This window comes from Chiloscyllium plagiosum, chromosome 19 (genome assembly GCF_004010195.1).
Source record: "Chiloscyllium plagiosum isolate BGI_BamShark_2017 chromosome 19, ASM401019v2, whole genome shotgun sequence".
NCBI lineage: Eukaryota > Metazoa > Chordata > Chondrichthyes > Orectolobiformes > Hemiscylliidae > Chiloscyllium > Chiloscyllium plagiosum.
This window is the reverse complement of record NC_057728.1, coordinates 35440549-35453157: the sequence shown is the minus strand read 5'-3', so window position 1 is coordinate 35453157 and position 12609 is coordinate 35440549. Positions and strand designations below refer to the sequence as shown.

At 37.3% G+C, this 12609-nt stretch overlaps 1 protein-coding gene across 4 annotated transcripts in view; it reads right to left on the bottom strand.

Moving 5' to 3' along the window:
* Positions 1–731: 731 nt before the first annotated feature.
* mdfic (MyoD family inhibitor domain containing) overlaps positions 732–12609 on the bottom strand; it is a 51149-nt gene continuing 39271 nt past the window's right edge. For 3 of the 4 annotated variants that reach the window (XM_043709555.1, XM_043709553.1, XM_043709556.1), the window contains exon 5: positions 732–2049. In XM_043709555.1, coding sequence (XP_043565490.1) covers positions 1799–2049 — 251 coding nt within the window. In that variant the 3' untranslated portion in view covers positions 732–1798. Of the gene's footprint in view, positions 2050–4661; positions 4694–12609 lie in introns of those variants that run through there. The other variant, XM_043709557.1, reaches the window with a different exon arrangement.

Below are 12609 nucleotides of genomic sequence, written 5' to 3'. Positions count from 1 at the left end.
AAGTTAAAGGAAATAACTTTTCAGGTGTGCACAGAATCAATTTTATAAAGTATAATATAAAGATTACCATTCTTAAGTTATATATTCTTTCAGAAAGCCACCAAGGAGGTTTGTACTGTTGGCAAACCAAAAGTACTAAGAGAAATGCCAAACTATCAAATTTCACTTTTTGGAATCAGCTTTTTAAACACAAAGTACTTAATAATACTGGCCACAACATTCCTAATATAATAAAAGGCTACTCTCTGCAAGACCGTTTTTTGCCTCAGGAATTGATTTAAAATCATATTCATTCATGTTGTTTATAAAAACGCACATCTCACAGACTTGTGTGGGGGGTTAGGTTGATACTTTATAGCCAACATTTAATCTCAAACCATTATATACCAATCCATTACTCTTACACAACTCATGAATGATCATTTTTTTTAAAATGAAGAAAAGTTTGCAAGGCAAAGCTGCCTTGACGACATATAGACTTACAGCTGTACCTATTGTCTAACAAATGAAGTAATATTCAAGGGCTTCATTATTTGCACTGTCAGACTCTTAGGCTGTTACGTAGTTGTCATTTTCATTGTTCAGTGTGACCCATATTTGCACATCCTCTTAATGTTACTAACTTTTTAAGGAAGAGAAATAATGCTTCAATTCAGAAAATATTCAATAAAGTTCAATTTGCCAATCCAGATTACACATTCACACAGGATTGAACAAAATATAGCCACATCTTTAAAGTCTAATTACTTTATTTTGATGTTGGTTGTTTTAGTACATGGCTTAGGGTAATGTTCTAGTCTTTAAAAAAAATACAGAAAGGCATAAAAATATATGTATCTGGCTTCCTTTCGTTGATCTCACAAAATAAAGCTACATACAAATCAAAAGGAAAAAAAAAAACAACTTTTTAAAAATGTAAGCAAATGTTTCCATCCAGCAATACTATATTGCTTTATCAGCTTAATTTGGTCCATTATTACTCAACACAATAAAGTTTCCAGAAAATTTCCAGAAAAAAAAAGTCTTAAATTAAAGGAAACAAGAGTATGGAAAATCCCTCCCACTTTCCCCATGCAGGTACGCTTAATCTGGTTTTCAATTAAAAAATTACTTCAGGAAATTAAGCAGAGATGAATATTTGTAAAAAAAAAATCATTGTTTTTAAGAGTGCATCAAAAAGCATTTACACAATTAAATCCTTAATTTGTTTTTAAACCAGACACTTAAAGAATGTTCTTAACAGTAGTTTACAGTAAAATGCATATTTAATAATTTAATATGGTATTTAATGGAATTCACAACCAAACAGATTCCTTTAATGTGATCCAAAAGCATCAAGAAAAATTAAGGCAGAAAGTTGTGAACCTGGATTGTAAATCTAACTATATAATAAAGATTTTTTTTAAAAGTATGTATCACAAATGACATACAACATGAATGCATTTCAAAGGTTTGAGGAGAAACAGCTTTGGTTTTGAAACTGCATACATACATGTTAGTTAATATACAATGTTCCATGGCAACACCTTTGCCTAATAACAAAACAACATTTGCAAACTCGAACTGCACATTTTTTAAAACAAAATCACCAAATCTATGGTCCATATTCATATAGAGAGATGATATAAGATTCCACACAAGTTATTTTTAGGTCTATGTAGAAGTGAGAGTGCAACCATTTTGTCTTCACAATGTTGAACACGACCAGAGTATTTTGACATCTCCTGTCTTGGCAACAGTATGAACATTGTCTCCACTTTATTCAGCTTGCTTTTAGAAATCATGCTGCTCCAGATGATCAAGAAGGAAAGCAAATCCCACAACATTCCATACAGATTTCCAAGCAGTCCGAAGACTCGCAGCAGGCATCCATAATGCCACAATCCATGTCACATGGGCAGTTACAATCATCCCCAAGATCATCTGCTCCACAACAGCAGCAACAGTTTTCAGATGTACAGATACCACAGGAAGCTTGTCCCAGGATAATGTTGCAGAAGGTGACGAACTCACAGAATAGACAGGTGAGAATGCAATGTACACAGCCATCTTCAATGGGGGAAAACAGAATGCAAATTACTAGTTACACCACAAATTGTAATTGGGGGAAGGAAAGAGAATCAAAGCATGTCATCACACAATAGCAAGATAATAGACAACACTAAGTTAAAACACATTGAAGATGTTTCCTGATCAGCAGTAATGTACAATGATCATTTTGTTACTGTAAAAATTAATTATTTGAGAAATCTACAGGGGACATTCAAATTGGCCAAGAGAAAGCAGCAGATCTGAGCACTGGGAGCAGTTCAGGTTTCAAAAAATGAGGCAGGATCTCATAAAAGCCTACGAAATTCTAACAGGATTAGAACGGGTGACTGCAGAAAGGATGGCACAAATAACCAGAGAACACAGAATCAGGGCTCACAGTCTAAGGATACAGGGTACACAGTGTATGATCGAGTGGAGGAGAAATTTCTTCACCCAGAAAGTGGGGAGCCTGTGAAATTCTCTGCCACCGGAAGCAGTCGAGGTCAAAACACAATGTTTTCAAGAGTTAGATATAGTTTTAGAGCTAAAGGGATAAAAGAAAAAAGGAGAGAAAGTGGGAAAAGTGTACTGAGTTTTGATGACAAATTCCAATGGTGGAGAGGCTCAAAGTGCCAAATGACTTGCTCCTACTCCCATTTTCTATATTTCTACATTTAATGTCAATAATGGGTAGCAGAAATATTGAAGTATTTCAATATTCCTGTTTACTCAATTCACACTGCAGTGATCCCGATAGAAAGAAAGAGAAAAAAAAACACATTCTACTTTGTGTTCCATTCCCAAAAACACCAAAAGCAAATATTATGACAGCGTACATCTGGCTGTGGCAAGGGATACTAAATGAAGCATTCAATTTCCTTTCATATGTCCAAGGAAATATTTCATGCTATTTTGAAGTGATTAAACTGGGTGTTCCTTTCTTGACCATGTTAAGATTCTAAAAAGACCAGGATTGTAAAGTACTTTTGAACTGTGCTCGAAGTAACCAGAGGCACCAGTATACAGGCTGGATAAAAGACACATTGAAGTTTTAGTGGCTTCTGCATTCTTCACAGAATGTTACACACAAGTATAAACCATTTTGCTTAATTTATATCAAATGTTGGAGTTCATAAAAAATAAGTTCTTTACTTAAAAGTTAATATGTTGATGAGTATGCATTGAAAAAGATGAAATCACATGCAAGTGACTAGCTGGAATCATAAATTACACATTAACGAAACAAATATGAGGCAAGTAGTTCAATTTAAAGATAATATCTAAAATGTTTATCCAATACATCCCTGCCTCACAGCACCAGGGACCCAGGTTCAATTCCAGCCTCGGGCGACTGTCTGTGTGGAGTTTGCACATGCTCCCAGTGTCTGCGTGGGTTTCCTCTGGGTGCTCCAGTTTCCTCCCATAGTCTAAAGATGTGCAGGTTAGGTGGATTAATTATGCTAAATTGCCCTTGTGTTCAGGGATGTATAGGTTAGGTGCATTAGTCAGGGTTAATTATAGGGTAGGGGGAAATGAGTCCGAGTGGGTTACTCTTCGGAGGGTCGACATGGCCTTGTTGGACCGAAGGGCCTGTTTCCACACTGCAGGGATTCTATCTAATATAACTGAAGTCTTCCAAACAGAGTTTCAATGATTTATATGAATAATAAAAACTGTTTGGTGATTGCATTTTGTGCTATGCAATGGAATTCTTTCCACTTGAGTATTCAATATCACCAACATGAAACATTCCCTTTTCAGATGCAGAAACAAAACTTCCCCTGCTCTATCACGAAAACATGCTTCCATTTCAACTTATGAGCAAAATCTATTTGAGCAGTCAGATTTGATTTGCAATTTCTATACCACCCACTGGGAAATTGCCAATCAATGCCAGTTTTGGTTTGTAGATCCCTGTAGGCCAGGTTCGAAGTTTGGAATAACCAACTGATTTCACATAGGGTCAAACAGCAAATCTTCAGCTGATGTATATGGGCTTGATTTGAACTTATGTTCCACAGATCATTCCACTTCCATCCAAGTTTCTGATCATTTCTTTTTATTAATATACTAACTTACTGTTTCTTACATTCAACCAGAGTTTTTATTTTGTACAAGATTCTTGAATTAAAAATAGATCACACTTACATAAATAAAACTAAATCAAGGATTCTAAAGAATTGCACTGGTTATATCCTTATCGGTACATGTAAATTAGATAAAAATCAGGGATGCTCATTTAATCACTTAAACAATGTTTCTGATGTTACATCAGTCGATCTGGAGAACTCAAGAAAATGTTTGCCAATGCATATATTTGAATTGCACGCAAGTAGACTTTATAATTGAAGTTTGTTACCCAATTTAGTCTTTGAACTCTAATTTTTTGCTGACTGAAGAGAACTAATTCAAGGTTTTCCCTTAGTAGCTAATTTAAGGTTTGAACATGACATTAACATATCGTTAAGGTCATTTTTACAACATAAACCTTAGGCCAGTACGGTCTTAGCCAGCTATGCTGTCAGAGTTCAGAGCACTCAAAGCAAATCTCCAGACATTTGGTTGTCTCACACCAAGAATCAAAGACAGTGTAAAGTTGAAGTCACAGATGTGGTTGGGGTCCTCAGCAGGGGCTTCCTCAAGTTTCATACAGAAACAGGCACTGCAATCACAGCAAGAATCACAGATAGTAGGGTGGCAAGAGCAAAACTAAAGGTGATCTCAGAACAGTGACAAAAACAAAGATCCTGTACTAAAGAAGCCCAGCAATCTGGTGCAGAAAGGAAAGTCTGAATAAACAAAACAAGTCCAGTAAAATAAATAAATCCAAGATCATGAAAATTATCACATTCTTTCAAATCTTCTTCCCACATATACTCTTAAAAATTTGAGTCTAATTATTGTATACATGAAGTCTAATATACAAATAAAGAAAGGAAATATTCAAATGTTTAAACCAATTTATGATCTAATACAAGGACAAAAGAAAAAAGGTAAGAATATGCGAGGTGACTTGTTCCTTCAAAGTAGATAAACATGTGTATGTAGCAGTTAGATATTGTAAGCTTTAATTTCGTATGGCATTTATAGTGGACAGTCCAATTGCACTCTCTATAGTTTCCAAGATTCCTAATAGAGGCACTCAAATTCAAATCCACACCTCAGTTAACAGTAATCATTCATCTATCCTAACAGATCATGTTTTGCCTCTTAAAACTTGTGCTTGCAGGTGCAGCTCAAAAAGTGGTTCCCACAAGAACAAATCCAGTTAATACCAAAAGAATGCAGCTTCTTGTTAGCCAGCAGCAGAGAAATGCTACTGCTAAAACATAACCACCTTCATAACAAAAAAGGTCAATGGCGAAAGCTCATTGGAACACAAGAAATGAAACTGGTTTCAGTTATTTTAATGCTCATTAAGGTGTAGGTTGACCAAAATGAAGAAATGAATATTTTTCCATGAAATTTCAATTCAGAATCTTGGAGATCTCACATATTAAGCGTGTGGTAAAGTTTCTTCATTCCGTTGGAGTGTAGGATAGGATATACTATTCTAAGAAGGTGACCCAAATTCATCAGGACAGATGTGTGTAAATACCTGCAATGCAATCAAGTGGATTGAGACTGCAAAAACTAATTCAGAGTCCCTGTGTCAGTCTAAAGGACAACAAAGTTAATGGATTGTGTTACATAAATCAAGCTTAACTTGTACATTTTACACTACACAGACACTCATTGAAGTCTATAACATAAGGATATCAAACTATACACTTAGCAACATTCAAAATATAGAAGAGTTGAAAATTCTGTTGAGGTGTACTCTTTAAATTTAATACTAAGTGGACTTAGTGCATACTTATTTTCACCAAGACAGAGTAATTCACTGACAGATTTATCTCAATGAAAGTTCAGATGGCTTTAACTAAGTTTGAGATCTAGAAAGACCATTTTATAATAAAATTCAAAATGCAATTCAGAATACAGTATCATCATTGAGTCATAGAGATGTACAGCACTGAAACAGACCCTTCAGTCCAACTCATCATGCCGACCAGATATCTCAACCCAATTTAGGCCCACCTGCCAGCACTCACCCCTTATCCCTCCAAACCCTTCCTTTTCATATACCCAACCATATGCCGTTTGAATGTTGCAATTGTACCAGCCTCCACCACTTCCTCTGCCAGCTCATTCCATACATGTACCACCCTCTGCCTGAACAAGTTACCCCTTAGGTCCCTTTTATATCTTTCCCCTCTCATCCTAAACCTATGCCCTCTACTTCTGGACTTCCCCACCCCAGGGAAAAGACTTTGTCTATTTATCCTATTCATGCCCCTCATGACTTTATAAACCTCTACAAGGTCACCTCTCAGCATCCGACACTCCAGAGAAAACAGCCCAGCCTATTCAACCTCTCCCTATAGCTCAAATCCTCCAACCCCGGCAACATCCTTATAAATCTTTTCTGAACTCTTTCAAGTTTCACAACATCCTTCTGATGAGAAGGAGACCAGAATTGCATGTAATATTCCAAAAGTAGCCTAACCAATGTCCTGTTCAAGCCACAACATGACCTCCTAAATGCCTTCTTCACTATCCTATCTATCTGTGACTCCACTTTCCAGGAGCTGTGAACCTGCATTCCAAGGTCTCTTTGTTCAGCAACACTCCAGGAGGAGGAAAATATAAATTGGAGAGACATTCCATGGCAGGTTATTCTATTTGTTGTCATGAAGTGAGGTTTGCACTTTAAACCATATTCTTGTTAGTAAGCACATCAATAGGCAATGATCGGGGGACTTTAGGCTTACTCGCTGGCTGGGAAACCCACTAACATCAAGTGGAATGTTGACTCCACACAAGTCTCTGGATTGATTTGAATGGATAATTTTTTAAAAATTTAAAAAAAAAAATCGGGAGTAAATAACTCAAAATTCTACCAATTGAACAGGTTAGCTTAAAATTGCCTCCAGTGAATTTATATATGAACAAGTGCTCAATTTGCAATCTCATTCAGCTGCAGGCTCTTAGCGCTGAGAATACTAACCTGCAACTTGGTTTTCCTTTTGACTGACAGTTTCACCAACAGCATGGGTGTGCTCCTGGGAACATCTCAAGATGCAGGCTACTGCTCTCACCAGAACAAGGCAGTCATATGATTACCTAGTTCACCATTCACAGCAAGCATAGCAGTAGCACAGGTTTACAGAAACAAAGTTCTGCTGCTGGTGAACACACAAGAATAATAACTCCTAGTCTATGCACATTTGTTTTTGATAGCAGCATGAATATTGCTGAAGTGTTAAGATGAGCACAAAAAGTATAGAATAAGATTTTCGGCCAGCATGGTGCAGTTGTGGACGTGGTGGATTTTCTAGTATTTGTCCTCTACAAAAGTTACCAAAATAGTAAACATTAAACATGCAAAAAAACTAAATCTCATATAATTTTGGATTCCAGCAAAGTACAGAAGGAGGTCACAAATATAGTTCTAGTAAGCTACTTAAAAAGATAGAAACAGGGCAATTAGAGATTAACAAAAAAAAAATGCTGGCCTAGCCATCAACACCCACATCCCATGAACAAATATAAAGGCAAATAATACAATAGATGATTGGTCATACAAAATGGGGGTGGGGGGGAGGGTGCAGGGAAGAAGAGAACTGGTTACATGGCTTGAGGAACACAATTCTACATCATGTTCAGGACAGAGCCTCCACGAACCATAGCAACCAGTACAGGGATTGAAGCTGCACTATTGGTATCGTTCTGCATCATCCTATAACCATCTAGCCAACTAGTCTAATTGCATCCTAATACACCTGCAAAGTTACTGCAGATAATTCATTTACATAACTGAAGGTTTTTTTGTCAAATAATCATATTGCACATAGTATGGGGAAAAATAACTATACTAAACAAAAATGCCCTCCAGGCTATATCCTATTTTGCTTATTCAACAGCTTTCAACAACTTTGTTGCATATGCGACAGTTTTATATATTTTGTTGTTTATTGTACAGGTACTGCACTTGAAATGGATTGTGGCATACATTTTCTCCGTCCCAATTTGAATTAATTAAGAATACTGCCATACCAAAATGCACTTGAAAAAAAAAGAGATATTCTTCTTCAGGGATATTCTATTTTTGATCACTCCCCTTGCTTCATACATTCCCCAAGTCATATGTAGACATGTAACCTATTCTTGTAAGAGACAAATGCATATTTAGGTTCCAGGAGAAAAAAAATGAATGAGCTGCACACACATTCTGTCTACAGATCCAGTGAAATATCTGTATTGTTTATGGAATAGTTTCATGTGTAAATTTGTTTTCTGTCCCCAAAAAAATGTACAAAAGTGAAACATTACAAAATTAGATCAATGAGATAATGAGTTGAAGTCTATGAAGCCTACAGGCAGGAATGCTGTGTTCTTTGGAAAAAAAAAAATCACCCATTAACATTCTGCTTCAAATAGAGCCCTCAACTCACTTCCTTCATGTCTTGTACATCCTGTTTTGATTTCCTGAAAAATTAGTTGCTCACTAAAGTCTATTAATTATCATTAATATAACTGACTGTTAGGCCCCGAAGGCAGAAGCAGTAATTGACTCATCAATTTATCTCCACTTTCAGGTATTATGCAAGTTCAAGACATCGATTAAAAGACTATAAATGCACTTTCTAGCTTCACTAAACGCAAAGTGATTTGAAAAGACAAAAAGTACATTAAAGACTAGAGAGAACTGGCATTCCTTTGGTTAAATACAAATACAAGAAATATGTATGACTGAGTTGCTCCATTATAAAATGCAAATAAGGCACTAGTAAAATAAACTACTGGCGAAGATTTAACTGGAAGAGGGAAATTCGCAAGTATGAATAAATCACATTTTTATTCAATACAGATCAGAAACTCAGCAGACTAGTCTCTGTTTAAATGCAAATTAGAAAAAGGATCTAACTAAGCATTTGATGAAGCCACTATATTTTAAACCCAATAAAGGTATCCAGTTCAGAAATTTTCATATTTATGCAATATATGTGCCAGTCCCCTGCAGAAGTGAAAATTAAATTGAATAAACACAAGAAATGCAAACCATCACCAAATTGATGGCAGTTTCGAGTGTAATTTGTTGAGCGGCATTTAGAAAAGAAACAGGTGACATCTTCTTCACTAGAAGCTGCGGTGTCTCTCCAGTGTCAGAATTCAATTTCAGCCTAAAAGTGTCCAGCCTGGTTGATACATGAATTCATTGGTCAGCTACATCATTGCTTGCCCAACAGTTATGTTCAAAATGTTCAGACTTATAGTCATACTTTAAATTATTTGAATGTAGGTTTTTGAAAAAAAAAAGTGCTTGAGGAGTGCAGTTGATCCAAGAGATTTTTTTAAAATGGGATGTAGGTAGTATTAATATGGCCTACATTTATCCATAAATGTAGACTGCAGAAGGTCAAACGCCTGCCCATTTACTTCCTCCCTCCTCAGTACCCAAGGTCCCAAACACACCTTCCAAGTGAAACAGCACTTCACTCAATCTAGTCCACTATATCCACTGCTCACAATGTGGTCTGCTTAACAGTGGGGAAACAATGCGTATACTGGTGATTGCTAGCAGAACACCTACATTTAGATTAGATTAGATCCCCTACAGTGTGGAAACAGGCCCTTCAGCCCAACCAGTCCACACCGACCCTCCCAAGAGTAATTCAGCAAGACCCATTCCCCTCTGACTCATGCACCTAACACGATGGGCAATTTAGCATGGCCAATTCACCTGACCTGCATATCTTTGGACTTTGTCTGCAAAAGAGACCCTGAGCTTTCAGTTGTCTGCAACGTCAACATGTCTTGTCCCCTGGCCAACCTCTCTGTCTCAGGCTTGCTGCAATACTCCAATGAAGTGAAGCTCAGGCTGGAGGAGTAGCACCTCATTTTCTCCTTGGAAACCCTACAGCTTTCTTATCTCAATGTTGAGTTCAACAACCTTAGGGCTCAAGGCACCAGTTACCATGTTCTAATGCCAAGCCCCACACACCAGGCCTTGTTATAGACCATAAGACATAGGAGCAGAAATTAGGTTATTCAGCCCATCCAGTCTGCTCCACCATTCAAAGAGGGCTGACAAGTTCTCAATCCCATTCTCCTGCTTTCTCCCTGTAACCTTTGATCCCCTTGACACTCAAACATCTTTCAGTATTAAATATACTCAATGACCTGGCCTCCACAGCCTTCTGTGGCAATGAATTCCATAGATTCACTATCATCTGGCTGAAGACGTTTCTCCTTATCTCCATTCTAAAAAGATCTTCTTTTTACTCGAAGGCTGTGCCCTCGGGTCCTACTCTCTCCTATCAATGGAAGCATCTTCCCAACATCTACTCTGTGCAGGCCATTCAATATTCTGGATGTTTCAATTAGATACCCCCTCATCCTTCTAAACTCCATCGAGTATAAACCCAGAATCCTCAAACTGACACTGAATGGAAGCAGCATGACTCTTACGTTGCTTTGGTCCAGAATCAGGCCTGAAACATTGGATTTGCATTATTCTTAAGTCAAAAACCTCAATTTGCAAAGGTTACACTGAAACTAAAAGTAGCTTTTTTTTAAGATACAATTTTGGTGTTGATTGTATGTGCCACAGACCAGTGAGAGCCTCATTTAAGAAACAAATTAGGTTACTTATCAATTATCAACATCCTTTTAGAATTCCTGCAATTTCTTTTCCTTCCTAGGATTTTAACATCCAGTGTAACTAACAATCATGCCAAAGGTTAATGCATCTTTTTTACAGTCCCAGGAGATGACATTTTCACAAGATGGTGAAAGTAATAGCAATTTAAATGCTATATTAAGTTGTAGATCTATCAACTACCAGCAATCTTCAACGCCATTTTGGGATTTTAGATCATTTCATTCACCCCCGCATCCCTCAGTTTCAAAGCACGGATACACAGATTCAAAACTTTGTATTTCTCTTATTCACAAGTTTAAGTGAAGCCAATGGTTTCTTTTTACTAACCATCACTCTCCAATTCCTTAGCTATCTGCACAATAAAGTAACAATGATTTTATATGTGACCTCATCTCATTGAAGTACTTTGGCCAACCAACCAAAACAAAAACTGTCCAAGTGCACAAGGGCTGATACAAAAGCCAAAATACCAAGTTCAGGTCATCCATGTTAGTTTGGCCATCTTTCTAGCACACCTCACCCCCATCATCCACCATGATTAATGATTGTATTGGTCAGTGTGACACACACACAGATCATAAACCCCATGCTGTGCAACCAATGCCACTGAAAACAAAAGAATACTTAAGACAAAGTTGTGACAGCTATTCCAGTACATTAACAAACAACTGAATTGGTTGGATAAGTTCAAAAGAAAGTTAAACATCAGTCTTTTAGTTACTTGATCAGAATTCAAGCATCCTAGGAATGTTAATTTTTACTGCCTAAATTTAAATGAAGTGTGTACAACTGCAGTCGTAAAGGACTCGGTGTCATCTACACCTGCAAATCGTATCTCATCGTTGAATTATTCATCTCAAATTGGGTGAAAGTAAAAAGTGAGACTGAAAAGATTTGTTGAAAAGATTCCTCTTTTTCAGAGATCCAGTATGAAAATTGGTTATGGTTTATTTTTCAACCTGCAAACTTTTGCAGGCTGATTGCATGCAACCAAACTGGAAGGTCTGACAATTGTCCAAAATTGTTTCTCAGTCTGTATCAAGATTTGCCTGGTTACCGCTTAAGAGGCACCAATGCCTAAGAATTCCAACCAGCGTATTTCCCAGCTTCTGCTTCACTACTGACAAGTTTTACAAGCCTGAAGACGTTTCTCCTTATCTCCATTCTAAAAAGATCTTCTCTTTACTCGAAGGCCGTGCCCTCGGGTCCTGTCTAAGGCAAACTATATTCCCCTCACTTATTTACATTAACAACCTAGTACTCATTTTAGGCAGTCATCTCGGAAATCTGCAAAACAGCATTTATCAGAAGGAGTTGCACTCAAAAAAAAAAATGCTTGTTTTGTCCCAAACTTTTGCTACGAAGTCATCAAAAGCAGGTGGTTTTCAACTTCAAATTTCACTCCATGCTGAGTTAGCTGATCTCAGCAAGATTATGGGAGATGCAATACAGTCAATCATCAATATGATAGGGAATGGAAAATCAGCCATAACTACTGAATGAATATAGCATCCAATTACCCTACATCAAGAGCAAAGGAATGGTTGCCAAGTGAGGAAGAAGTGGAATTGGCTCATGTACAATTTTTGTGACGTGATCATAAGGGTGTCATAGAGTCACAGAGATGTACAGCATGGAAACAGACCCTTCGGTCCAACCCGTCCATGTCGACCAGATATCCCAAACCAATCTAGTCCCATCTGTCAGCTCCCGGCCCATATCCCTCCAAACCCTTCCTATTCATATACCCATCTAAATGCCTTTTAAATGTTGCAATTGTACCAGCCTCCACAATTTCCTCTGCAGCTCATTCCATACACGTACCACCCTCTGCGTGAAAAATTTGCCCCTTAGGCCTCTTTTATATCTTT